At 36.5% G+C, this 27408-nt stretch overlaps 4 protein-coding genes across 6 annotated transcripts in view; 3 read left to right on the top strand and 1 right to left on the bottom strand.

Moving 5' to 3' along the window:
* The window catches only part of LOC106627507 (serine-rich adhesin for platelets), a 135937-nt gene extending 128214 nt beyond the window's left edge, over positions 1-7723 (top strand). For 2 of the 3 annotated variants that reach the window (XM_070106175.1, XM_036366831.2), the window contains exons 4-8: positions 2712-3078; positions 3142-3376; positions 4013-4214; positions 4277-4599; positions 4658-7723. In XM_070106175.1, the coding sequence (XP_069962276.1) occupies positions 2729-3078; positions 3142-3376; positions 4013-4214; positions 4277-4599; positions 4658-6952 (3405 nt within the window). In that variant the 5' untranslated portion in view covers positions 2712-2728 and the 3' untranslated portion in view covers positions 6953-7723. The remainder of the gene's footprint in view (positions 1-2711; positions 3079-3141; positions 3377-4012; positions 4215-4276; positions 4600-4657) is intronic. The other variant, XM_014247649.3, reaches the window with a different exon arrangement.
* Positions 7724-15047: 7324 nt separating this feature from the next.
* Positions 15048-15818, bottom strand: Dim1 (thioredoxin-like protein Dim1). The gene is made up of 2 exons (XM_014247655.3): positions 15598-15818; positions 15048-15512 (listed from the first exon to the last, which is right to left on the bottom strand). Exons 1-2 carry the CDS (start codon positions 15673-15675, stop codon positions 15162-15164), a joined length of 429 nt encoding a protein of 142 aa, XP_014103130.1. The 5' UTR covers positions 15676-15818; the 3' UTR covers positions 15048-15161.
* Positions 15819-16056: 238 nt separating this feature from the next.
* LeuRS (Leucyl-tRNA synthetase) lies at positions 16057-20833 on the top strand. Its single transcript, XM_036366830.2, has 8 exons — positions 16057-16218; positions 16388-16981; positions 17053-17294; positions 17351-17922; positions 17979-18437; positions 18778-20018; positions 20092-20323; positions 20422-20833. Exons 1-8 carry the CDS (start codon positions 16216-16218, stop codon positions 20625-20627), a joined length of 3549 nt encoding a protein of 1182 aa, XP_036222723.2. The 5' UTR covers positions 16057-16215; the 3' UTR covers positions 20628-20833.
* Positions 20834-23545: 2712 nt separating this feature from the next.
* On the top strand, positions 23546-26032 carry LOC106627492 (trypsin-1). The gene is made up of 4 exons (XM_014247628.3): positions 23546-23717; positions 24685-24890; positions 25200-25234; positions 25326-26032. Exons 1-4 carry the CDS (start codon positions 23636-23638, stop codon positions 25879-25881), a joined length of 879 nt encoding a protein of 292 aa, XP_014103103.2. The 5' UTR covers positions 23546-23635; the 3' UTR covers positions 25882-26032.
* Positions 26033-27408: the final 1376 nt, after the last annotated feature.

Here is a 27408-nt window from a genome sequence, read left to right as displayed (position 1 = left end):
ATCAAGAATCATTATGCTAAACTTTTTGTCGACGGAAATCGATAGCAATGAATATTGAATTTTGATATCTGTGCGTAAATGCAGATTCGATAAAAATAACCCTGGAAATCTGATAGCAAAAAATTATTACCATTTTTGATTCCAACTATCTTCATTTTTGCGGAATTATATGAAAATTTTCAGACTCCAATATTCGTGCTAAATTTATCGTTCTTTCATAATAATATAATTAATATCCCAAAGAATGAAAACTTACTCGTTTTACCTAAGCCATTTGGTCTACGGTTAACGTTTATCCTAACTGGGCTCGTTTTGTCTATTTGACTGCTACCTTCACTTATGTGTATTCTCGAAAATTTCAAACGAAACCACTATATACCCAGTTGTTCTCAATTTGCTTGCAATTCTTCGCCCAACTGCCCTACAATACTTGAGACCACAAAAAAGTGTTACAAAACGCTGACAGTGTTCAAAAGTTTATGTCTCGTATAATTTCCGTTGCGCAGACAAGGCTAACCAAGCAAACACCGCTTACAAAAAACACGAAATATACACATGCATACAAACAAACAGAGCCAACTGGTGCATCCGTACATGCATAGGTGAGTGCGTGCAGCTGGTTTTTAGACACCTTTTGAATTCCTAGCTGAGACGTTGACAATAATACCTCATGTCTTCGTCTTTTTTGCTTTCTCTGGTTGCACCTTCTTTTCGGCACACAAAGGCGCTTGATAACGACCCGCAAACCGACAATGAACGTCATGTATGTGAAGCATGCATTTATATACACACACACACACACATTTTACTCGGCTCAAAGTTTCTTAATAAGAGGCGACAGTTTTGACACCAAGTGTGTTTACTTTAACACCAAAAACTAAGCGAAGTGACATAGACTTTCTGTTGGAAGAAAGGAGGTTCGAGAAGAAAGGTGGAAGGCAAGGTAATTAAAGTGTTAACGCAAGTAATCAAAGTGGTAATGTAAGTAATCAAGGTGATAATGTATGTAAGTAATCAAGGTTTACCGCCTGTTGTAATCTTAGTGGTAATATTAGTACTTACAGTTGTTATGTAAGTAATCAAAGTGGTAATGTTAGTAATTAAAGTTGTAATGTATGTAATCAAAGTGATAATTTCAGTAATGAAATCGCTAAAATAAGTAATTAAAGTGGTAATGTTAGTAATCAAATTGGTAATGTTTGTAATCAAAGTGGTAATATTAGTAATTAATGTGGTAATTTTAGTAATCAAAGCGGTCGTGCAAGAAAATTCTGTGGATTAAAAATTTTTGTTTGTGTTTACTTAATCAAAGTAGTAATACAATTAATCAGTGTGATAATTTTAGTAATAAAAATGACAATAAAATTAATCAAAGCGGTAATTTAAGTATTTGAAGTGGTAATATTAGTAATAAAAATGGTAATAAAAGTAATCAAAGTGGTAATGTAAGTAATCCAAGTGGTTATGCAAGAAAATTCTTTGGAATTAAAATTTGTATTTGGATATGTATGTGGTAAATTATAAAGAATTTAATAGCAAAAAAAAATTAACAAAAGAATCTGAGTATGAATAATAATGAACATTTTTTTATCCCAATATAGACGCTAAAATATTTTATAAAGACCATAGCAAGTATAACTACATAAGTTCATTTAATAATGACAGTACCCTGTATATATGTACACATGCACATACGCAACTAGCTACATATTCAATTGTTCTTGCCACAAAACACTTGTCACCAACTAAGCAACTTAAGGTAAATAATGTCAGAGCATATATGCTGAGCGAAAATTAAAACAATGTGGGTATCATAAAAAGTTTAGCGGTGGAAAGCACACTGAATTGGATTGGAGCGTTTGTTTGTAGTGTTTATAACTGCTTCAACACTTTCTAATTAACTTTTGCAAAGTTTTTGCTTTTATTTGAAGCGTTAAGCACACAGTTTTCATGCTTTTATCGTCAATTTTTATGAGTTCTCATATATGCAAGATTTTTTTTTGAATGAACTATGACTCAGATAAATTAAAAATGTATGTTAGAATGTTGCCACATGATTTATATTATGAGTAAAAAACAATTATAAGAAACATAAGAATATGTTTTTATCAGAATAAAGAATATTTGTTTCCTAAATTGAAAAGTTAAAAAAAATTGTATTGTATAAGTATCAAACTGGCAATGTCTAAGAAAACTAACTGTTGAAAATAATTGTAAAGGCATATTGCCACCTTTTTGAAATTCATAAATAAATTTAAAAAAAAACGTTAAGTTCGGCTGCATTGAAGCCTTTATAGCACCTTCATAGGTGCATTTCTTAGAGCAAGTACCTATACCTATAAATAACTAGGTAAATCTGACAACGTAACAGACCACATATAACTATGAACGGTAACTGGTGGTCCCGTCTTTATTCTTCAGATCGGAGATTTCTGTATTGTGTTGGAAAATACTCCATGTCAAACATTGTGAATATATCTTGTCATATAAAAACGTTTTGCAAACTAAAAAGTTGAAAACAATCGATCGATGTCGATATAATCGATATATAAGACGAGCTTTTTGAAGATATTTTAATGAGGTACTATGGAACGAATGTTCCTGTTTTACTGATTCTCCGAAACTTGCATTCTAATTACATGATTTGGTGCTGCTCTATCATCCATTCATATTTTCACACATTAACCACTGTTCCCCTTTTCTTATTACAGAACATGTCTATTTAGAAATGGCAAAAATTACACGACGTGCCGTTGCCTCGTCGTCGGTAGCATCAACATCAACAGACACTTCAAGGTCATCTAGAGCAACGAGTTCTTCCACTTCAAAGGCTTCCAAATCAACTGCTACGGCAAGCGCAACAATAAAAACCACAACGAATGCCAATAACATTATCTATGGCGGTAAGCCAGCACGTTTGGCCGCAACGGATATGTCGGACAAACTGGCAATGCACTCAATGCCACTCACTGCATTTAATGAAAATCCTCCTCTACGCAGTAACGGCACTATACCCGATAAACAGTTTACAACTAACGGGAATAGCGCCTTACACGCCGTCACGAATACAACGACTGGGTAAATATGACGAAAGCATTTATTTACATACTTTCCATTTAACTCTTTATCTATTTTACATAGTACCGCTTCCGTATTCGCCGGCACCAATGGGCGACACAGAATCTTCACGGGTAGTGGACGACACAATAAAAGTCTGGCTGAGCGAAGAATTGAACAGGAAGAATTCTATGCCACTTATGACGTGATGACTGGTGTACGCATTGCCGCAACGCTAAGCGGCTTCTTCGGCTTAATGGTGTTTCTTATTGTTTGGAAGAGTCGCAGTAGTTCCAATGAAACGTTGAAAGTGTTAAAGGTTAGTAGAGAGTTGTGACGTTTGGACACAAATTTTGCGAAGACAAGGGTCTATTGGATAATCAAATTATGGGAAATAGTACAATTTCGAGAGACCAGATGTTATTAGTATTGAAGACTGACTCTAGAGATCTATTAAATTTTAAGAACTTTCGAACGACCTTTTGTATGAAGATTTTTAACATAGTGGTTCCCAAATTTGCGAAAGTAATCCCGTTAAAGGTAAGATTTCGGAGCTGATCCCCACGATGGAGATCACGGTTTGGACAGCTGAAACCTCGATCCTTTGTGACACTCTTAAGTATGAATCAATAGCCTTTCATGTATTGCATGTATGAGTCTTGATTGCCCGGCCCAGACATGACCTCCAAAGTAAAGTAAGTCATAGAATATCACTCCAACGAAATCTGGACAGTGAAGGAAAAAGTTTCGAAACCATTTCACCTCGTTTACCTCCGCACAACTATGACAAGTGGCGTCCTTCACAAACCTCATCGCAGGTTCAAACCAGAGAGCAAGCAGTTCAGTAAACGTCTAGTGTTTCGGATGGACCTCCGAATACAAAGAACAATTAAAAATATATTTAAGCTACCCTAATCTTCATTTCCTTCAAGTGGTAATTTGTAATATTTTTTAGGATCCCAAAATGGCTGCTGTAGCTGCAGTTTGTATGCAAGAGGAGGAGGAGCGTGAAATTCAGGAGGCTATGGTGGCAACTGGCATGTCGATATACCCGGATGAATATGATGCAATTCTCTATCGACGACAACGAATGTTATCATTGGGTAATGTTAGCGCACCACCCATGCTAAACCGAGGATATCGCTTCTCGTCAGTGGGTAAGTATACTATTTAGAGAGTTTGAAAATGCAGTTTTCAGTTTTTGATTAATTCAAAAAAGATATTCCTACTTTTGAAACTGCAGGTGGTGGTGGCTACAGCAGCCTGCTGGAGCCACCTAGGCGTTTTTCCTATTCGGCAACTTCTGGTGTAGGCAGCTTCACAGGCGGCCGTCGAAAAAGTGGCTCAGAGTCGTCACGTATACTAAGTAACTATCCTATGGGCAGCAGTTTCGGTAATGATGATTACTTTATAGAAACCGAGGATGAATTGGAATGCACTGACTATCCACGTAGTGGGACACATCTTGACGAACTGCCGGATATGCCACAACGCACTGATTCAACGAAAAGTAAACGTGGATTTCTAGAGGTACCACCAGCGGTAGGTTAAACATTTCACCAAATATTAACTTAATGAAGCAACAAGCTTTCTTCTATAGGGACAAGATTCGCGACGTAGCAGCGCAATGACATGTTGCAGTACTGAAAGCTCTTATTTGGAGCGACGCTGTTCGGCGTTTACCTTAGGGCTGGGCAATCTACCGCCGACACTTCAACGAAAACTATCGACAACCTCACGCGCATCGAGTACTGACAATTGGGATTACTATTACCCCGATATACAGGTCATACAACCAACACCGAAACCTTCACCTTGTCCATCGGAGCGTAGTCTTTATGAACAACTACAGGCGCATGCCAATGGTGCTTCCACCTCGAGCGCTAAGGTGACTGGCAAAGGCGCTGACGTACTGCCGGACAACTTACACGTAGCCACCATCACAACACATAGTAAGACTGGCACAACCAATACTGTGGTTACAGGTGATACGAGAGGCGCTAGTACACCAACAGATGCGCAGAAATTTGTGCGTAAGCACAGTATAGCCTATTATGACCCGGAAAGTGCACAGGCAGGTCGTAAACAAGAAATACACTCGATAAGCGCCGACACGGTGGACATCTATCCTTATAACCAAACCCATTTTGAAACGCGTGGTACGATTGGTTCCAGTGATGCTGGTAGTACCGCACACAAGTCTACACTGCAATCTGTGCCGACAACATGCGCTCAGTACGGATTCCATTACACCGATTCGCCGACGGAAGATTCCCGTGGTAGTCTGCGCGGCAAGGTCACGGTAGTTGAACTGCAACGTCGCACCTATCCAACAGAACAGATGACGCCGCCGCCCATACAAGAGCACAATAATAATAATTTTTCATACTCCAGTACCGCTGCTGCCATAGCGGCTGCTGCAGTTGTTACCGCCAACTCCAGTAGCATCAGCATCGATAGCACGCCCATAAGTTTGGATAGACTGAATGGCAGCGGCAGTCTGGGTACCATATCAGCAAAAGCACTTTTCAATGTAGAGAAGCGAGCACCGCTCGCCTCGCTTAGTTCCTTTAAAATCTCGTCATTGGAGTATCAAGACTCGGAGGCGCGTTCCGTTGACGAGGACTCAGTATTCCTGGATAGTGTTGCCGACACCGATGAGGATATGCAACAGCTGAGTAGTGACAGTGATGAGGTCAGCTTCGGTGAACATGATCCTACTAGTATGCGTGAGAGCGTAGCGCTTGTCGTAACACAAGATTCCGTCGGCAGCAACAATGCCGAGGCAACGGCAACAGTGCATACGCGACCGCAGCCACTCAAGTATCCCATCGAAAAGCGTTATAGTCTGGGCGCTGCTTGCAATGCCGGTGTCGCTGGCACCAAACTCTCACGCGCACGACGTCCACTGCTGCAACGCCATCGCACAATCAGCGTTTCTTCCAGTGATCGTGTAGCTTTAATCGGCCATCAGCTCAAAGAGTTTCAACACACTGGCAGCGGTAGCCATACACCAACCACCATCGCTGAATCGGTGCCACTGGAGACGCATTTCGGTTCGATTATTTGCACCAGTAATTCACCCACACATCCGCGACGCGCACAATTACTGCAACAGTATAGCGATCCGCAAAGTCTGCCGACTACCACCACAACTACAGCCACAACGGAGGAGGACACCTGCTCTACTTTGAATACGGAACTATGCGGTGGTAATGCTGGCGGACAGGGACCGAGCGGTAGTGGTAGTGGCGGTACCGGCGGTGGCGGTGGCTCAGCGACACTAACACAAAACAGCAGCTTAAATACGGTCGTTAGTTTTGGCCGCTCGAGTCCGCTCACGGACAATAACAAAAAGAGCTGTAGCCTTAGTGCTGGCACAAGCGCTAACGCAAACCAGCTCTATATTACAGAAAAACAAAAGGCTTCGAAAAATCAAACGAACAAAACACAACCACAACTGCCATGCTCCAGACTCTATGATGACCCTTGTGCCTCCTCGGTCTCCGACTCGTTGATCATCACTTCAACAACGCGACAGCCAATAATTTGTATGCCAGCATCGCTGAAAAACCTCATCCTACGCGGTTCCGGTGCCGGAACCAGCACTACTACAACAATCGCAGATAAGTCAGTCGACTCGCCCAACCTGTTGGTCAGCCGAAGTGCTACTAATTTGAGCGCGTCGAATGCAAATGCGCGCGATAGTGAAGATCGGTCCAGTCGTTCGGTTATGCTGGAACTGCCTCTAATAAAGTTACCTACCGATGAGAGCTCGGAAAGTTCGTCAGCGTCGGAGGGGAATGCACAACGTGCACAAAGTAAAAGCGAAGGTTCACGCGAACCCAGTTTGACAAGAAATAGTCGAAAATGGTCAAAGGAAACACTGTTCTAGCTAGGAACCAAAGCAAGACGCACCAGCTACAAAATGGGTTGAACACACAGCGTTCAACAAGTTTAGGAATATGTTACTCACAGTAGCAGAAGAGTTACAAAAAGCAAAGAGGTTAATAAAGCAGCGCAGGTGTGGTGTAAAATAGTATAGAAGAAAGACTGCAGTTTGGATAGTGCAAAGCATCGTTGCATCCACGTTGAGCTCTTCGACTGCCCCGCTAAGGAATTGCATTTGCTGTTGTGTGACACAAAGTTGGCACAATAACTTTTTACAGGAGCTTAGTATGTATCAGATTTTGCAAAAACCAAAAAACTAAAGAACTCAAAAAAAAACGAAAAAACAACTAATGAACTATAATTGTAAACTAAGAGATTTAGCATACAAATTATGTAAATGAAAACATTTTTATTTATAAGTGAAAAATACAAATCACAACACGGAAACGGGTGAACTTAAAAGCATTTCGTGCGTAATTTATGCGATTCAAATTGTTATATGTACGAGTATTTGATAGTAAATAACTGCATACATACATACATTGTGAAATTATAAGAAGAAGAAAAAAACACTTTCATCAAAATATAGATATTTAGTAATTCATAAGCTTTAAAATTTACTTTAAATTGAGGAGCGAATTGAAACTCGGGCGAATAGACTTCACACTAGGAAATGGAATATTTAATTAACTTAAAATGGCCTTAACTTTCTTCCTAAGTTGCAAAAAAAAAAAAATTTGAATTACAGTGTGGAACATAGAATCACGAACACCTATTGAATTCTTTTATTTTTGTATGCAGTGTAAGATTTTATTTAGTATGAAAAATAATTGAAGTGAATATTTTGTATGAGAGCCACTTTGTTTTACGTCGCTTTGACTTACATATTTACTACCAACTAACAAGAGGTTCTCAGCAAGTGCGGATTGAAACGTTATATATAAAACGACTACTGTATTATTTGTTTTAAAATTTTCAGGGTATACCTATTTATATAAATTTTAAGAATACACAATAATATTTTTGAAGAAAAAATAGAAAAAATTTTATATTTTCGTGTTACACGCAATCTCCGAAAGCGCTTACAAAAGGTCCTTCACTGCTGCTGTGATTCCGAAAACAAGCTCTACTAGAAGATATTAATCGTACAAAATGGCGGCATTTTAAAATAGGTTGAATTTTACCCAATTTGGTCGTTTTGGCCGAAATTCGATTTTTGATCTCAGATCAAAAAACTGGTAGGTCATTGTATCAAGAACTATATACAGAACATGCATAAAAAATTTAATGGTAATCAGATCATTTGTCTCCGAGCAATCACTGCAGCATATACGAAAAAGGTTGTTCCGAGAAAAAAGCGTTTAAAGATAAACGATAAAGCTGACGTGGACTACGCGGCTACATTTTAGAGGGCTGTAACTCAAACTAACAAATTTTTTTTAAAGGTATAGACTAACGGAATATAAAAAAAAGAAACTTTTTTTTTTTATTTCACACTAGGTGTGCCCATAGCGTTCGGAACGACAATGCTAGGTCTAATAAATCCGATTGTATCTGAACGACGGTATAGGTTAAGCTGACTATAGGGGAACATATTCATTAGCACAGCTTATTTATAACCACGCGATGGGTATACCATCTACCGTTAGAGTAGTAGACAAATCTATAAAGTTTTCATTATCTCTATTCTATAGCACATGCGTTGAAAATGGTCTCACTAATCGCGGCTCTTATAACAGAAGTCTTTATACCGAGTTTTGATCTTTGTAAAAAATATATAAAGCATGGTCTAAATGTTATTGCGGAAAGCTATTGTGGTGGTTGTTGTTATGCTAGTGACATTTCCCAGCTCACATTAAGGATTTCAACGGATTAGACAGGCCGAAAAAAACCAACCCAACTTTCGTGGAAACAGAAACTAAAGAGTAGCTAAGTTTTAGTGACATTAGTCCCTACTTTCAGCTATACCTTGAAAACCAGCATATACCCAGAAAACCAACCAAACAGTGACTAGGGATAGTTTAGGATTTTTTGCGCGAAAACTCATTTAAAAAAAATCTCGAATGATCACGAATTGATATTTTGTACCCATACACATTTATTAATATTAATATTTGAGTATGGAAATGTCATTCATATGACTCATAACATAGTTATGAGCTTGGAAACACTTGAGAGCTTTTGTATAGATTCTTCTTCAAACTTTCAAGTTAAAAGACATAACGAAAAGTTTAAGTAAAGATATATGCGATTTACAACAGGCTAATGTCCAAGTACAGCTTTTGGATGATTTATTTGAGAGGTTTTAGACTTCTTCGATAAGCTATACTGCAGATATAATCCATAGTGACTCTTTGGAGTAAAACGTACTTGAATAATTGTTTTTATGGTCGGAAATTGGGGTTGATCGAAAAATTCACCTTTTTCAGAAAATAAGAACCCTCTGAATTGTTTTGAAGAAGAAATTTGGGTCGATCAAAAAATTCACCTTTCTAAAAGCTCATATTATATGGGTTATAAGCAGGGTTGCAAATAATGCATTAAAAAATATTTAATTAAGATTTGAATTAAATTTTTTTTTAAGTCCGTATTTGGAATTACAAAATAAAAAATTAAACCCGCATAACGGATTAAAAAATATTTTAAAAATATTAATCCGTTATATTGGATTAATTAATTATTTTTCATTTTTAGTCCCAACTACCGAATTGAAAAATAAAAAAGAAAAATTTTATTCTTAAACATATAATTAAGAATTTAAAAAAGAATTTGCTTTAGAATTAACATTTTTTCGTGTTTATTCAAATCAAAAAGTAATATTTTCAAGTTTAAATTTTTACTCCCAAACATCTTGAATTATTTTTTAATCGCGATGTTGGGATTAAAAATTAAATTTTCATTTTTTTAATGCAAAATTTGTAAATTAATAAATTCGCAACCCTGATCATAAGACATTTCCAGGAATAGGAACTCATCTGAAATTGAGCAAACATATATCATACTTTTCGTTAGAAAAAAATCATAAAAAATGCTACTCTTCGGCAAGCTTTTGAAAGTTGTGTAGCGAACAAAAAACTGGCATAAATCAAATATGATCTCAGAGATAAAATAGCTAGCGGTTATATTACTTTTATACATATAAAAAGCTTGACAAGAGAGCCGTGCATAGCAGCCAACAAAGTGGCAAGCCGAAGATGGCTAGCACAATTCTAGATAAAACTGTAAATAATATTTTGTACAATTGAATAAACCTAACGAAATATCTTCAAATGTCTATCAATTACTTTGGTAGGCACAATTTTTAGAACTATTAATATTGTTTTAGTAATAAAAAACTTTTTGATACGATTTGAATGAGTGGCTTAGTAGCGACTCTGTTCGTGTCAAGTAATTATGTTTTGAACTTTTCATGATCCCAAAGTGTTGAAAAATGTATGCCGAAGTAGAATAGAAACAAGTGCAGAACTGTTTTTTTTTTTTTAAATCATTGATATTTAGAGCGTGTATGGGTAACTTTTTGAAAATTTCAAGCTGTTTACAAAATTTATTGCGTTTTTCGTATAATTTATTTTTATTTATGGTATTTTTGACAGGATTGCTAAAGCTTTGATAAAATTAAACTTAGAAACTTTGCTCTAAAGTCACGTGAAAGCGTGAAATTATGGTTGGAAGTGTTTATAACCTTTCTTTAGCTTTCGTGCAAGAGTTTAAAGCAAACGTTTTAATCGAGAACTTGCCGAACTTATTACAAAATATAATTTCGTCAAGCATTTTATCATACATAACATAATTAGCGGTTGTTTAGCAGTTATTTTTGTTATCACTTATAAAATTTGTTAAAATTTCCATAAAATTTTTTTCGTCACAAGAAAAACTACCAAATAAACGAACATATACGTAGTAATAAGAAATACTATAAAACCAAAAGAAAATGCAACAACTTTAGGGACTATTAGCATGTAGAATGACTTCACTACTTATAAAATTTCAAAAATATTTGATTTTCAATACTTTACTATTACAACTACAACTACTTTAGCGGTACAGAATAGCACAATAGATTATAAATGTGAGCATTTCAAGAAGCATAAAAATTAAATATAATATTTATTTATATGTATGTATGTAAATGTAGGAAACGTGTGCCTAAAAGTTGACATACGCACATTTTCAAAAGGTTTCAGTTTCATTTATGAATTTCTCTAATATTTTAAGTTAAACGAAAATCACGTATTTGTTGTCTTCAAAGCTAGTGTTTAGTGTAATAAAATAATAATAAAACAAAAAGAATATGTGTATCATATGCGAATAGAAACAATTAGGACTTCTCTTCATGCCTTCCTTCAAACCCACCCAAAGTGCATATACCTGAGAACAAAAAAAAAACATAAAATATAACAATTTAAAATTAAAAAAAAAAAAATTACAAACAGAAAGAAAAAACAAAAACTAAAATTAAAAAATCAATTACAAAGCAAAAAATGTAACTTACGTCATACATATGTATGTCATGTTAGATAATTACGTAATTTAAGTAGAGATTGCACGCATGTAACCCAAATTATAAGAAAATAATAACAAAATTAAAAGAAAAAATTTAAAAACATATACATTTTTTTATAAAACAAATAATTGTTACAACAAATAATTGCAATAAAAATCAATAACAATTGAAGAAAAATCATTTAATATAACATAACTGTATATACGAAGCAAAACACAAACCGAGTTTATGAAAAATAGTAGGCTACTGTGTTTGTTGCATGTACTTCCGCGCCATTCAAATGACATGCATACACACGTACATTCATATGTGTTAGCTATAGCCACATTTACATACATAGTTGCATAAATTAATGTACCATACACATGTATGTACTTATGTGTACTGTGTGTTATAAAATAGTTAGTATACTTTCTACTTTGTATAGACCTATTCCTAGTTTAACCCACCAAATATAAAGTGGCGTGCACATACATTTATACTATATTCATGCATACATATGTATGTATAAGACATACAAACAAACAAAATTAAACATCACTACTCATAAATAACATAAAAAACAAAAAATATTGCAAGTAAAAACACTGATTAGATTTCGTACAAAATCGTGTAATCATCTCTCGTATTTTTCTATGAAGTTTCAGAATGCATACTTATACATATATGTATATGTATTTATTACATTTATGCATAGAAAACCATATTTTTTACCTACATACATACATATATACATACATACAAACATTTTAATCATATATGAGCTAGTCCTCGAAGCCAACACACTGGTACCTTCATGTTACGGATATATGGTAGTAAAGTGAGAATATATGTAAATATGTATGAATTTAAAAAAATATCATTTTCCTGTTAAATGCGTGCAAACATACCAACATACTATATATTTATATCTAATATAAGCCTTTTATACCAAGCTGCTTACGTACATACATATGTACTCACTTGTAAAATATATTAAAATATGAAAACTACACACACATAAGTACATTTTTCCAGCGAATTTAAAAAGTAACTATGTTGGAAATTATTTAAAAAACAAGAAAAAACGTTAACTTCAATTGTACCGAAGCTATTATACCTTTCATAAATAAAAAAAAAAGTTTCTTTCAAATAACTTGATTTTGATCGATCAGTTGTATGACAGCCATAAGCTATAGTGGTCCGATCAAAATAGAATTTTCGTAGATTGTAGCGATGCCTTGGCTTATAAGCTATGCCAAATTTCGTGAAGATACCTTGTAAAATGTTAAAGTTTTCCATACAAGCACTTGAGTTTGATTGTTCAGTTTATATGGCGGCTATATGTTATAGTTCTCCCATATCGGCGGTTTCGACAAATGAGCAGCTTTTTGGTGAAAAAGGGACGTGTGCAAAATTTCAGATCGATGACTCAAAAACTGAAAGACTAGTTCGCGTATTTACAAACGGACATGGCTAAATCGATTCAACTGGACGCGCTGATCATTTATATACGAGTATAAATATAATTTATAGGGTCTGTTCAGGATATAACATAAAACCCGTTAGAGAACCTGGCCGACGTAATCTAACGGATTTGGTTTCTTGCTTCTTCACTGCAGGAAGTCCAAAGCCCATTCTTGCTAAATCATCAGCGACCATACTCATCAACAAGGGATACAAACTTACAATTGATAATCTGTACTCCTTCACTCTGCATACGATCGCGATTGTTACCAAAGTACAAAGCCGCCAAAAGATCCTCAAATCGTTAGCCGGTAACACCTGCGTTAAGGACAAAGAAACTTTGCTGGCCACACACAAGGCAATGGGCTGACCCGTCATTAATTACGCAGCCTCGATATGGCGAAGAAAATACAGACAAGTCAGAACACCGCACACCCCTATATCACAGGATGTCTCTTGATGACAACAATAGTTATCTTTTGAAACATTCAATTTTACAATATTTCGATTCCTATTTGAGTTTGATTAATAATTAGTTAAACTTCACATCCACAAACAAAAAATTTATCTTTTCGCTGGAAGAGAAACACACACACATAAATGCACACAAGCTCATACAAACCTAAATATCTGGAACGTAAAGAATGCTGGAAGCATTGCTACTTCATAACTGTTTAGAAATATTTAAAGTATATTAAAAAAAAAATAATAGGAAATATTCACAAAAAATTAATAAATTAAATAATATAGATAAATGCATGTGTAAAGGGTTTTAAGTTTAAATGAGGAATAATGTTGCAATTACACATGATTGTAATTAAACAATTGCTGAAGATCATTACTACCAAATTATTAATAAAAAAAAACTACAAACTAAATCTAGAAAATATTAAAGAGAAGTTGAATTAGAGTTAAGCTGATATAAAAAGATGGTATTATAGTTACAAAAATATAGCTGAATTAATTGTAGTAGGAATATGTTGAAGATCTTGAAACTAAAAAAGAAAAGAAAATAATTATGTACAGATACGATGTCTAAAAAAAACCGAAAATATGAGCATGAACTGTTAAGAGTTGAAGCAAATTGTAGAGCACAAGGAAGTAAAGTATTAATTAAAAATAATATCAAAACATTATGATTAGCTCATCGTTTAAGCTGTTACTAGATAAACTTACATATTTTGGCGATAAAATTGAGTTAATAAATCGAATGTTTGCAATAAATGAGAAAATTAAAAACATTACTATTTCAAACACAACAACCAAAAAAAAAAACTATTTCGCAAGAAAACAAAATTTTTTCTACTTTTATTACAAATTTTGTTCACTAGAAAGTGCAACTAATATGATTTCCTTTAGTAATATTATTTGCTTACAATGACATATATTTTTAGACTTTAATTATTTATTTTACAAAACGTAATTGAAAGGTTTTAAATGGCAACTCGATTTTGTATCTATAACTTCTAATGTTAAATAATTACTTTAAATTTACGATAATAAATTAGCTTAAATTAACGATAAAAAAAAACTAAAAAAAATTGTAAGTATTGCATACAATACAATAAAACGTGAAATTAGTTTATAAAACGAAATCCTATTGAAAACTAAAATTGTTATTAGCGAACAAAATGTTATGAATTTTAGTTAAATGTTATAAATAAAAGCAAACAAATGTAACGGTAAGATTAATAAAAGAAATAACTAAGTGAGTTTATGTAAATGTTAGCGCTGTAAATTTAAGTAAAAAAGGGTAAAATTAATTAAAATGAAAAAAATAAAGTGACAGAACAAACTATTACATACATACATTATAAAAATTTGTTTGATTTTTAACTTATATTGCCTATAAGGCGAATGAACTGTGTATATATATTTGTTTTAGGGTCCTTATTGAAAAGCCGTGAATGAAGTTGCTGATTTAAAATAAAAATCCTTAAAACCCACATTCATATCTCATAATTTTTGTTTGCTTAAAATTTCGTAATTTAATTTGAACTTTAAATTAATAAAATAACTTACCTTGCGAAAACTTGAAATTTCTTTTTAGCAGGCACACTCAATTAAATCAATCAACGCAAACTTGCAAAAATTCTGGCAATGCAAACATTTGACACACACACACTTGTATAAAAATTTCGCAAAAAAATTTGTTTTTTTTTTCATTTATGTCATTTTTTTTTAATTAAATAAAACTAGTTAGTTGATAGATGAGATGAGTTGGATGAATGCGATGTTTGGCGGCTTAATTATATTAATCAATTTAATATCTATATTTTGTAGAATAGTCTTTTGGCGATACCACTAGACCACGACCTTTGCGTGCACCACGATATACTGTCTCCACAATATCGATCATTTCTTGCTTATCCTCAAGCGGCCAATTAATTTTGTTGTTATTACCAGTTCCCAAATCAATCATGATATGTTTATTGCGGAAGAAAAACATTACGGTGCAGGGATCGTATAATTCGTACATCTTATTAAAATCGGGCACCTCAGTGATGTCCACCAAGTAAATTACAGCGAAGTTTTTCACTTTCTCCGCTATGCTGTACATTACTTCGTCCATTTTCATGCAAGCGGGGTCCCAATCGTGGCCAAAACGAATAACCTGTATAAAATGATAAACTGATTAAAATTTAAAGCAGACTTATTTAGTATAGATAAATCTTCCAGAAACTACTAAGTGCACTCACCACTACGCGATCTTCCTCGGACAGGATGGCCTGATCGACTTGCCAGCCATTGTGTAAATGTGGTAGCATATAAGACATTTTGACAGTTTTTTATTTAAACAATCCGCAAATTAATAAAAAGATTGGTTCTTAATATGTTTACAAAGTTTTTCAAGAACAAAATTATATATTTTCTTAAACGTTTACAAACGCACGTTTGACGATCAGCTGTTGTACTTTATAGCAGTTCGAAAATCGAAATTTCATCTGGTACGAAGCTGTCAACAATTGCGAATAATGAAATTTTGCATTCACACAATTTGAATAGTTTAAGAATGTACACATTAACATCTCAAGCCAACTTTAAGGAAAATTAAACATAACAACACGCGTGAAAAACGTATTGCGTTATAGTTTCGTGGCTAAAATAAAAAAAGTATTATGAAAATTCCACACTAATACATCCAACCGCGTTGCCAACTATTTTTATATACGAACTGGCTGTCAAATACAAAAATTTTGCTCCAATTGCTGCCGGGAACACGTTGCAGTTTTGTTTAATCGCTCAGGTTTTGTTTCTTTATCGGACATTTAAATATATTTATTGTATTTCAATAAACGAAATTGTGCAAAAACAGCATGGTAAGTTGCATGTGTGAAAATAAACACTCGCTCAACGAATTACATGAACGTTTCCAGGGTGTGTTTATTTTGGTTTTTCTATGAACAAACATTCTGATGCAATCTCCCTTGCCTAGCTAGTGATTCATGTTTTATTCAATTGGAATTAAAATTCTGTATTAAATTATAGGCTAATGTCGAAAGAAAGGGCACCTTCAAGGTGGAATATCTCCAGCAAATCGAGCGTGAGATGCAACAGCGTTGGGAAAATGAGCATGTGCATGAAACGGATGCGCCAGTAGAGCCACGCAAAAGTTTGGATGAGAAATTTTTCGTAACATTTCCTTTTCCTTATATGAATGGTCGCCTACACTTGGGTCATACATTTTCGCTCTCGAAAGCCGAATTTGCTGTACGGTATCATCGGTTGAAAGGAAGGCGTGTACTATGGCCATTTGGTTTTCACTGTACTGGCATGCCCATCAAAGCATGTGCGGATAAGTTGAAACGTGAAATGGAAGATTTTGGTTATCCACCAAAGTTTCCAACCGATGACACACCCGCCGAAATAGAGGAGCCAAAACAGGGCGATGTACCCAAAGATAAATCTAAGGGTAAAAAGAGCAAGGCAGTGGCCAAAACAGCAGCAGCCAAATATCAATGGCAGATAATGCAAAGTCTAAGATTGACAGACGAAGAGATTAAGTGTTTTGCTGACACCGAACATTGGTTAAACTATTTTCCGCCTTTGGCCATTAAGGATCTCAAAAATTTGGGAATACATGTGAGTGACAGTTGTATAACAGTTACACAAAAATAACTTTTTATAAATATATTTTTTTTATGCATGTGTAGGTGGACTTTAGGCGCACTTTTATCACGACAGATGCAAATCCTTTCTTCGATTCTTTTGTACGTTGGCAGTTCTTGCATTTGAAAAATCGCGGTAAAATTATGTATGGCAAACGATACACTATCTATTCGCCAAAGGATGGCCAGCCCTGCATGGATCATGATCGTTCAAGCGGTGAGGGTGTAGGTCCGCAAGAATATACTTTGATCAAAATGCGAGTGCTTGAAAAACCGGCCAAACTTAGGTAAGTGTTTAAGTTATAATTTTAATATAAAAAAATTAAATAAAAATCCATTTCAGTGCTGTGAATGTGCCCATCTATATGGTTGCCGCTACACTTCGTCCCGAAACTATGTATGGGCAAACCAATTGTTGGCTGCATCCCGACATCAAGTACATTGCTTGGCAAGTTACACGCAGCAATGAAGTGTGGATTAGCACACGTCGTGCGGCACGCAATATGTCTTACCAAGGTTTTACCGTCGAAGAGGGTAAAGTGGTAGAGATTGCTGAGCTGACTGGACAGGAACTACTAGGCACACCACTGTCTGCACCAATGACATCACACAAACTCATCTATACACTGCCAATGTTATCGATTAAAGAAGACAAAGGCACAGGCGTGGTAACATCCGTGCCATCCGATTCACCTGACGATTATGCTGCTCTGGTAGATTTACAGAAGAAGGAAGCATTCCGGCAAAAGTATGGTATCACGGATGAGATGGTGCTACCTTATGAGCCTGTGCCGATCATAGAGGTACCCACTTTGGGCAAGACTTGTGCTGTCTACGCATATGAAAAACTGAAGATTCAGTCACAAAACGACAAAGACAAATTGGCCGAGGCGAAAGAGCTTTGTTATTTGAAAGGTTTGTAATACATTGAAGTTCTCCTAAGAATATATGTAAATTTGATATATTCGCAGGTTTCTATGATGGCGTGCTTTTGGTGGGCGAGTTTGCCGGACGCAAAGTGCAAGATATTAAAAAGGATTTGCAGAAAAAGCTTGTGGCCGCAAATGAAGCTGAAATCTATTACGAACCCGAGAAAACCATAATTTCGCGTTCGGGCGATCAGTGCGTAGTTGCGCTTTGCAATCAATGGTATCTGAATTACGGTGAACCCGAATGGCAGGCGCAAGCCAAGAAAAATCTCAGCAAAATGGAAGTTTACCACGAGGAGGCGCGCAATAATTTCGAAGCATGCTTGAATTGGTTGCACGAATACGCCTGCTCGCGCACATATGGCTTGGGCACCAAGCTGCCCTGGGATCAGCAGTGGCTTATTGAATCGCTGTCCGACTCCACCATTTATATGGCATTCTATACAGTTGTACATCTGTTGCAAGGCGGTTCGTTTAGAGGCGAGAAGCCAAGTCCCTTAGGTAAGCAAATACAAACTGCCGACATAGAGCCGGAAACCCCTGAACATCTGCTAATGAACTGCACAGCAGTCTGCAGACGCAGAATCAAGGACCTGGGATCCATGTTTCCACACAGGATTGTATCGCCTCACTAGCACCCAGCAGAATTTTGGAATTTATCAACATGCTGGGCCTAGATGATACGATATGACTTAGGGGAGGGCACAATAGACCATAGGTTGCGGTGCATACCTCGAAATTAATCTAAGCAAATACACAAAGAACTTAAAATTATACCGAACAAAATTTAAAGCTTAGCTTAGAAGAATAACATATACTGATACAACTTACTTTCCATTAGGCATAACTGCAAAGGATATGATACCCGAAGTGTGGGACTACATATTCTTCAACGAAACCTCATACAGCGATAAGCTGCCAGTAAAGAAGCAGTCACTCGATATATTACGTCGTGAATTCGAGTACTGGTACCCGATGGATTTGCGAGTAAGCGGCAAGGATTTGATAAACAACCATCTAACATTCATGTTGTACAACCATACCGCCATTTGGCCCAATGACGAAGGCAAATGGCCACTGGGCGCACGTGTCAACGGACATCTGTTGTTGAATTCTGCAAAAATGTCCAAATCTGATGGCAATTTCCTAACACTCTACGAAGCTGTAGAGAAATTCTCAGCCGATGGCACGCGGCTCTGCCTGGCTGACTCTGGCGATAGCATAGAGGATGCCAATTTTGTTGTGAGCACTGCCGATGCTGGCATTCTGCGTCTGTACACATTCATTGAGTGGGTAAAAGAGATGTCCGCCTCGCGTACTCTGCTGCGCAAGGGCGCCGCCGACACCTTCAATGACAAAGTATTCATCAGCGAAATGAATTTGAAGACGCGCGAAACCGATGAAAATTATCGCAAAATGCTGTTCAAGGAAGCCTTGCGCACCGGCTTCTATGAGCTGCAATTGGCGCGTGACAAATATCGTGAGCTGTGCGGTGCGCAGAGCATGCACGAAGACTTGGTTTTCGAGTTCATACGTCGTCAAGCGCTGCTGGTGGCGCCAATTTGTCCACACGTCGCCGACTATGTATGGGGTTTGCTGAGCAATAAGGAGTCCATTGTGCATGCACGTTGGCCGGAGGTGGGCGCAATTAATGAGATTGAAATCAAATGCTCTGAATATCTCATGGAGGCGGCGCACACGTTCCGTCTAAATTTGAAGAACTTACTGCAAGTCAAGGGCAAGGGTGGCAAAGAGAAGGCGGTGGATCCCACAAGCGTGAAACCGAATCGTGCCTTAATCTGGGTCGCCAAAACATACCCGCCATGGCAATGCTGTGTGCTTGACACATTGCGCGAAATGTACTCCAAAGACGGCAAGTTCCCGGAAAATAAAGTCATCGCGTCGACGCTGCAACAGAAGGAGCAGCTAAAGAAATTCATGAAGCGCGTGATGCCCTTCGCGCAAATGATACGCGAGAAGGTGGAGGGCGGCAAAGGTGTAGAGGCGCTCGCCATCAACTTGGAGTTCGACGAACGGCAGGTGCTGCTCAACAATCTCGACTACCTGAGCAATACTTTGGATGTAAGTGAATGCGGAAAAATTACATTTTCTTTTCGATTTGTATTCTCTCATGTCTTATTTATGCTTTCTTTAGGTGGTTGACATTGAAGTGAAATATACGGACGATCCGGAAGCACCAGAAAAAACACGTGAAGAAGTACGTCCCGGCTCACCTTTCATAGCGTTTATTATCGCGCCTAATGTAGCAGTTGAATTGGTTAATCCAATCGAGCGTTCCGGCTTGTTTCAAGTAAACACTGTTATATGTGAAGGCGAGACAGTGCAGCAACTGACCGAAAAGCTGGCGAAGATGATAAACTTTAAAGGTGCGCTTAAATATGAGACAATCTAAATTATAAACTCTTAACAATTCACTAAATTAATTAGCTAAAAATATTTAAATTTTTTTTTTTTTACTTTCCAGCTGATTTGTCAACACTCAAACTCTGGCGCTACAATGATCCATTGCTCGGACCACGCCAAATACCCGAATTTCAAAATTACCAACAAAATAAAACTCCGCTCACCGACGGCGCATTCATACTGGACGTGGAGAAGAAACAAGTATCCTTGAAAGTCGAAGACAAAGTTATCGAAGTTGGTACTAACTTTATTTATGTCGTGGATTAGCTGCTCGTTGTTACAACACAAAGCAAGCAACATTAAATTGTTTAATGTGCGCGTGTTTTAATTTATATAATTTATATTCGAACGTAATTATTTAAAGAACTGAAATTGTTTTTTTTTTGCTTTCCAAGAAGCGCTTAACGTAATAGGTTTTTGAATTTGAGGCAAATAAACAGCTGTTACAGCTACAAAACTGAGCTATACTCGTATATATTTATTTTTTGCACCTTTTTTCTAGATTTGTGTCGTAATGTTGTTATTATTGTAGCGCCAGAAAATATTCTCCAAATAATTTTAGGAAATGCTGCCGAGCTAACAGTTCTAGTCTGATTATGAATGCGGATCCATTCCGGTGATGCAGACCCGACTGTCGTATACCTTGTTTAATTTGCTGGGAGATAATTTTTGGCACAATGACGGTCTTTCCACATCCATCTGTTAGTTAATTGACATCAGTCAGCAGTTTTATCAGCTTCCTCAAGGTTTGAACGTGATTGCACTCCAATTTCTGGAGACCGCCTATGTGAAAATACTGTAATTTTTAAACCTGATTCGAAGTTTATGTCGATGCTCAGTCTAACAAGCCATTTCAAGTCCAAAATACACCTAAAGGTCTGACATTGCTTGTCGAGATCTATTATGCTGTCTTGTTATTTTATCGGTATTAAACATTTTATAAAGATTTTGAGAGAAAATAGAGACATATTGATGAAAGAGTTTCGAACAGCTTGCAGCCAACAGAAAGCATTTCGCCATCTCTTTCTAGTCACGTTGTTTGATGTAATATATGTATGATCGGAGATTGTAGCCTTGCTTCGGACAAAAATCCAACTTCGTGAAGATATTTTGTCAGATATAAAAACTTGCCATACAAGAACTTGACTTAGATCGGTCAGTTCGTATGGCATATTGTTATATATGGAAATTTTGTGATCGATATCTCAAAAACTGTGCGATTAAATCACGTACATGCAAACAAACTGCCGAACATGTCCGACTCAACTGAGACTAAATTGACTCAGCTATGTCACGCTAATCACATATAAAAACAATTTATAGGATCTCCGACATTTCCTCAAAAGTCAAGAATTAACAGTAAAGTGGCTACAAAACAAATTTTACATGAGTCTGAAGATTTTAAAATAGAGCAAGACCGGTAGCGATTTTGGACCTTAATTTTCCCACATTATTTTTTAAAACTAAAAAGAGAAACCTCAAACATTCGACCTTAAATGTGGGTCCATTCTTTTGCCCCATTTAGCATATTCCAATCTGTTAGTCGTGAATAAAATTCGGTTCCCAAGATTTTTTTGAAATTTTACAGGCATAGGTTAGGCGATATTGATCCACAGTTTGATGCGATATTAGATAATATAGATTCATTCTTATATGCACATAAAAAGACTTCAAAGAAAAACTTAGCACGTATGCTACTCCCGATTTATCGTAATTTCATCCGAAAAGTAGGAAAATAATAATAATAAATTTTTGAGTGCATTGCTTTAGCTATTTCGAGGCCGAATCTTGATCTTTTTGTTTAGTTGGTGAATAGTGGAACTACTGGCTTTATATAGCACCTGTTTGATGATGGTGTATGTTTGATTTTGAACTAGTTGATAGAGGAAGATTCGGTCGAAACTCGTAACAGGTCCAGAGACCAGTCAACCGTCTCATCGTTTTCCCAACAATGTCAACCAAAAACTAATCGTATTCCAAAAATGATAAACATAAGTATATGCAGGTTCGATCGGAAGGAATATCTTATAACCTCACGTATATGGTGTCCGTATCATAGGATCTGCTAGTGATCAGAAATGAGATAGGTTAGGTTAGGTTCGATGGCTGATACAGGGTCGCGTCGGCTATATGCAGTTCTTTATGAAACTATACAAATAGAACTCCAGTATCCGATCTTAGAAGTCGACAAATCGAGTTGTGGGTAATACAAATTTGCTTAGAAGTTTAATATCTATTCTCACCAGCTCGATCGAATATCTGAAAGTGTGAGCTCTTTAAGCTTTGATTTCGCAAACGCTGGACAAACAAGAAGTAAGTGTTCAGATGTTTTTACCTCGTCTTCCTCCAAATAATCTGTTAAACTCACCATAACTAATGAGAAGCTGGCCTTACTGAGGACAAAGAGCTCATTGGATATCTTTAGATTGATTTTGGGCCAAAAGGATCTTGCGACCGACATTTTGAGATGTTGTTGAGATGAGTTTGTTGTTCTATTTTGACCGCCCTTTAAGTAGAATAGCTAGTAAGATCGTATATACCCTTAATAAAAACAACAACAATTTTATTGTTCAATTAACTTCAAATGTATGCGCATAGGCCTAGTCTATATGTATACAATAAATATTTGCTTGATTTAGAAATTATTGTGTATTTGTTGACTCTGTGCTCATTGCAAAATACTTCGACTATTAATTTTACTCGTTTCAACTGGTTAGATTATCGACACGGCTATAAAGCTTTGCAAACAATAGTTAAAACACAAGACCGACATTTTCGAGTGGCGCATCGGTCTCTTATGTCTGTCTTATTGGCCCAATTTCCAGTTGCAGTGCCAGCACAAAGGTTTAGCTACGCCATGCGAGTTGAGTCGAGTGGTGCTCGTTAGAATCATATCTAAGTGTTCCATATTCAGCGATCGCACAGACATATCTACAAATTTCACCTACATTCTACATACTCGTGTGATCATATTAACTAGTCTATGCTTCAGATAGCACCCGGTAAGGTGAGGCGTTATAAAGCCATGGGCGGTCAAGATTGTCGCGCTCAAGTGATTAGAAGCAACAAAACGAACAAAACAATGTGATTTTAGCATGAATGGGGTCTAGATTTGCTCGGCGCAAGCGTTACTATGCTATATAAGGTGCAACGATTACCAACCGATTGCACAGTTAGTCGCCGGTTCGATTTCTGTGTAGTGTTGTTGGCGTGTGTGTTGTGATATTGGAATAAAGATTTTAATAAAAATACTTTAAGAAAACAAAAAAACAAAAATGTTGTTCAAAACTACAACATTTTCATTAGCCATCGCCTATTTTGTGTTATGTGCATTAACGTCGGAAGTTGGAGCCGGAGGTGAAATACGAAGAAATATCAGGAGCTGGTCTCACACATGACTTTAAATACCTTGGTCATTTCTCAGACTATTTAGGGACACACTTATTATATTATATATATATAATCCTGAAAAGTGTAAAAGGAACCGAGAGATTGCGAAACTTTGAAAAATGTGCCGAGAGAAAATGCTTACACGCATGCTAAGTGTTCGGCTTCGATCTGTAAAGCTAAGCTTAAAATGTTTGGTCAATTAATTTTTAATATGTATGGTCGATTTCATTTCAAAACTTCACTTGATAAAACAGATCATTCCAACAAGAATTAAGACAATGGACGAGACCTTATGCCTATAGGTAGTTGGGTCGAATCTTAATTTCACAATTAATGACTTTCTAGATTTTAAGCAGGAGTTTCTTTGGTTATATCCGTTAAATCTTGTACGAAAACTACCACTTACAATATACCAAGAATGGTTTACTCCTTCAACAACTCGATTATTTTACTTTAAAAAGATTTCTTGAATCGGTGTTCATCAAGCAGTAAGAAACACACAGTGGTAATATATTCAAAAATTACCAAGGCTCCAATATAACCATATCATACACTAAAGTTTTAGGTAGTTTTTTTCGATTGGCCACTCCCCAAAATTTAACAATTTGAATATAGCTCGGACATTTTCTTTTTATAAGAATAGCAGACATTTTGATCTTTTCTTCAAGTCAAATAACTTTATCGAAATGCTTATTCGATTCACCACTCTCTTAATTTTGCCGAATCAAATCAAACTTATATATACACTTGGTATAAAAATAGTAATGTAGAGCACTTCTTCACTTTTCTTCTATAAATGCCAGAAATTATCACAGGTCCAACTTTTCTCTGAATTGTCAATTCCTTTATCTAGACCTGTTATCCGAATTCCTTCTCGAAACTTCAAAAAACCAGTATTTTTTCTCATTTTTTATGTCGATCTCACCTTTTCTAGCTTGCATTGTACCGGAACCACTTAAAGGACAAGAAATGAATTTGGTACGTGTGGATGACGAAGCCTTACCCTCCGATGTAGTATTGCCCCGACCACGCCTAGACGGACGTATTGTAGGCGGCTACAATGTTAATATTACAGATGCCCCACATCAGATTTCGCTGCAAACAAGTGGCGGACATATTTGTGGCGGTTCTATAATAGCGGTAAGTTGTGAGGAAGTTAAAAATTAGTCTTCGCGAAAAGAAGAGTTTATGAATAAAGGTGCTTTTGTTATTATATATCACCAAAAAAATCCCTAAAACCCAAAATTAATCATTTTTTAGAAGAACTTTGAATCTGAATTTATACTGCAACACGTAACACTCTCTATAGTCTATATATATTAATTTTAATAATTATAATATATAAATTAGCTAAAAATTTCATTTTACATTTTTAAGTTTTTGATATAATTATTACTTGACTTGAATAATTGAAACTTGTACTACTTGTATATTTTCTTTACTTCTTAGCCCCGTTGGGTGCTCACAGCTGCTCATTGTACTGAGTAAGTTTCCTCCAATATAACCTTATTATTGATCCAACTTCTTCTAAAAGTAATAATTCTAATTCTACCACTTTACTCTTCCTAAATACAGCGGTAAAACTGCTGAGAAGTTAAAGGTGCGTATTGGCTCCTCAGAGGCATCTAGCGGTGGCCAATTGGTGCGTGTCAAAGAGATTGTACAGCATGAGAAGTTCAATTACTCGAATGTCGATTATGACTTCTCGTTGCTATATCTGGAAAAGGAAATACAGTATTCGGACAATAAAAAGCCAATTAAGTTACCAGACGAGAAAGATCAATTTATGGATGGCGATATTTGTTATGTGACCGGCTGGGGTAATACACAGAATGCCAGCGAGTCACGTCAGTGGTTGCGGCAAGCTGAAGTACCGTTGTTCAATCATGAACTCTGCTCGGAGAAATACAAGCAGTTTGGCGGCGTTACAGATCGTATGCTTTGTGCTGGTTATCTGGAGGGTGGCAAGGATGCCTGTCAAGGTGACTCAGGTGGTCCGCTGATTACTAAGGATGGCATGTTGGTGGGTGTGGTATCATGGGGTTATGGCTGCGCTAGACCCGAATATCCTGGTGTGTATTCCCGTGTGCAATTTGCGCGTCATTGGATACGCAAGCGTAGTGAAGTTTAAATCGGGATGAAAAAAGGGAGTTATTGTAAAAACTGGCAGGGATTCTTCGTTTCTTAATTGTTTACCGACCGAAGATTTTGATTTAAATCTTTAAATGTTTAACTAAAATTTAAAATAAAATATATATCAAGCTATATCAGGGAAAACTTCATAGCTGGAACTACAACAATTTAAAATAACCGTTAAAACGACTTCGCTTCTAAATCTGTTTTAGCTCCGAAATTTAGATTAGGAATAAACTGAATGAGCTCATCGGTAGCGGTTATTTGCTGACAAGAAATGGTATATTTTGTCATATCGTTGTCCATCGGTGGATGCCTTTGTCTTGTTTCCTTAAAAGCGTAACTGTAGTTTTTGGTCTCCGTAGTTAAGATCTGTTGAGCGATAAGGCTGTTCCATCTGAAAGCTTATTTGGTATCAACGACCTCCTAGAAGTCATTCCTAACGACTGGTAGATGGTCTTTGTGAGTGCGTTTGACAGAAAATTACTTTTGTTCGTACAGTAATTAATGAAAAAAAGAGAATATTTTGATTTAATTGGTTGATTTTTTTGGTATATCTGAAGATTTTATTTCTAATCAATATCTCATGAAAGGTAAAGTTCCATTGGCAAACTTATGTGTGACATTAAGTGGGCTTATTTTAGAATATTACTTCACTTCAGCTTTCTAATCGTGCTTTCAAGCCTGGTTAAGGAATGCCTTACCTCGTTATCAATGGCATCGATTCACTTTGTGATAAGACTAGTATGGGTGCCAGGCCACAGTTGAATTGAAGGTAACGGTAGAGCTAATGAGAAGGCGAGGAAAGGCGCCCTAGTCCCACTATCAGTTGATTGGGAACTGGTCAGTGTTCCACTCTCCTTTAGCTTTCTGCTACTGGATATCCGGGACTTCCCGGGAGCTTGGACCACGCTGGGCAACCATCGGTTAATTCGCTGTCGTAAGATCGTTTTAGCCCAAGTTCAATTGTTAGATAACCAGTCAGCTATTTGCCTTCAGTAAGACTACCCTCTCTCTAGTTATGGGGGTTTCAATAGGACCCTATCGGCGTCCACCTCAGCTAACCTCTGAAAACTATTTCGATTGCCCTTTTCTTCGCTTAACGGGTACGCCACTATTTTTTTCCCCCTGGATAAACGTTATCTATAGTAATCTGGAGTCCTATCCGATCACGAACCACTTATTGCTTTTTTATGTAATTATCGACTCGAACGCTAGCTATAATCGTCCTCACTTTTCTATTCAGTATAACTATGAGTCACAGACTATTCAATCCCATCATCAGAAACTCTCTCTCTCTCTCTCTCTATTATCATACATACGTATTTTCATTGTATGGGATACCGAAGACACTTTTTTAATATATTAAAAAACATTTCTTTTGTTCGCCAAAAGGTACTAATTAAAAGTTGTGCCTTTTGGAATTATAGCCTTTATTTTCCACTTGAGAAAAATATTTCGAACTGAGTCCACTAAGCTCCGTGTCATTCAGCCTTTTACCAATATTCAACAAGGATTGGTAGGT

The sequence above is a fragment of the Bactrocera oleae genome, chromosome 3 (genome assembly GCF_042242935.1).
Source record: "Bactrocera oleae isolate idBacOlea1 chromosome 3, idBacOlea1, whole genome shotgun sequence".
Taxonomy (NCBI): Eukaryota; Metazoa; Arthropoda; class Insecta; order Diptera; family Tephritidae; genus Bactrocera; species Bactrocera oleae.
This window is presented reverse-complemented; position numbering and strand designations above follow the sequence as displayed.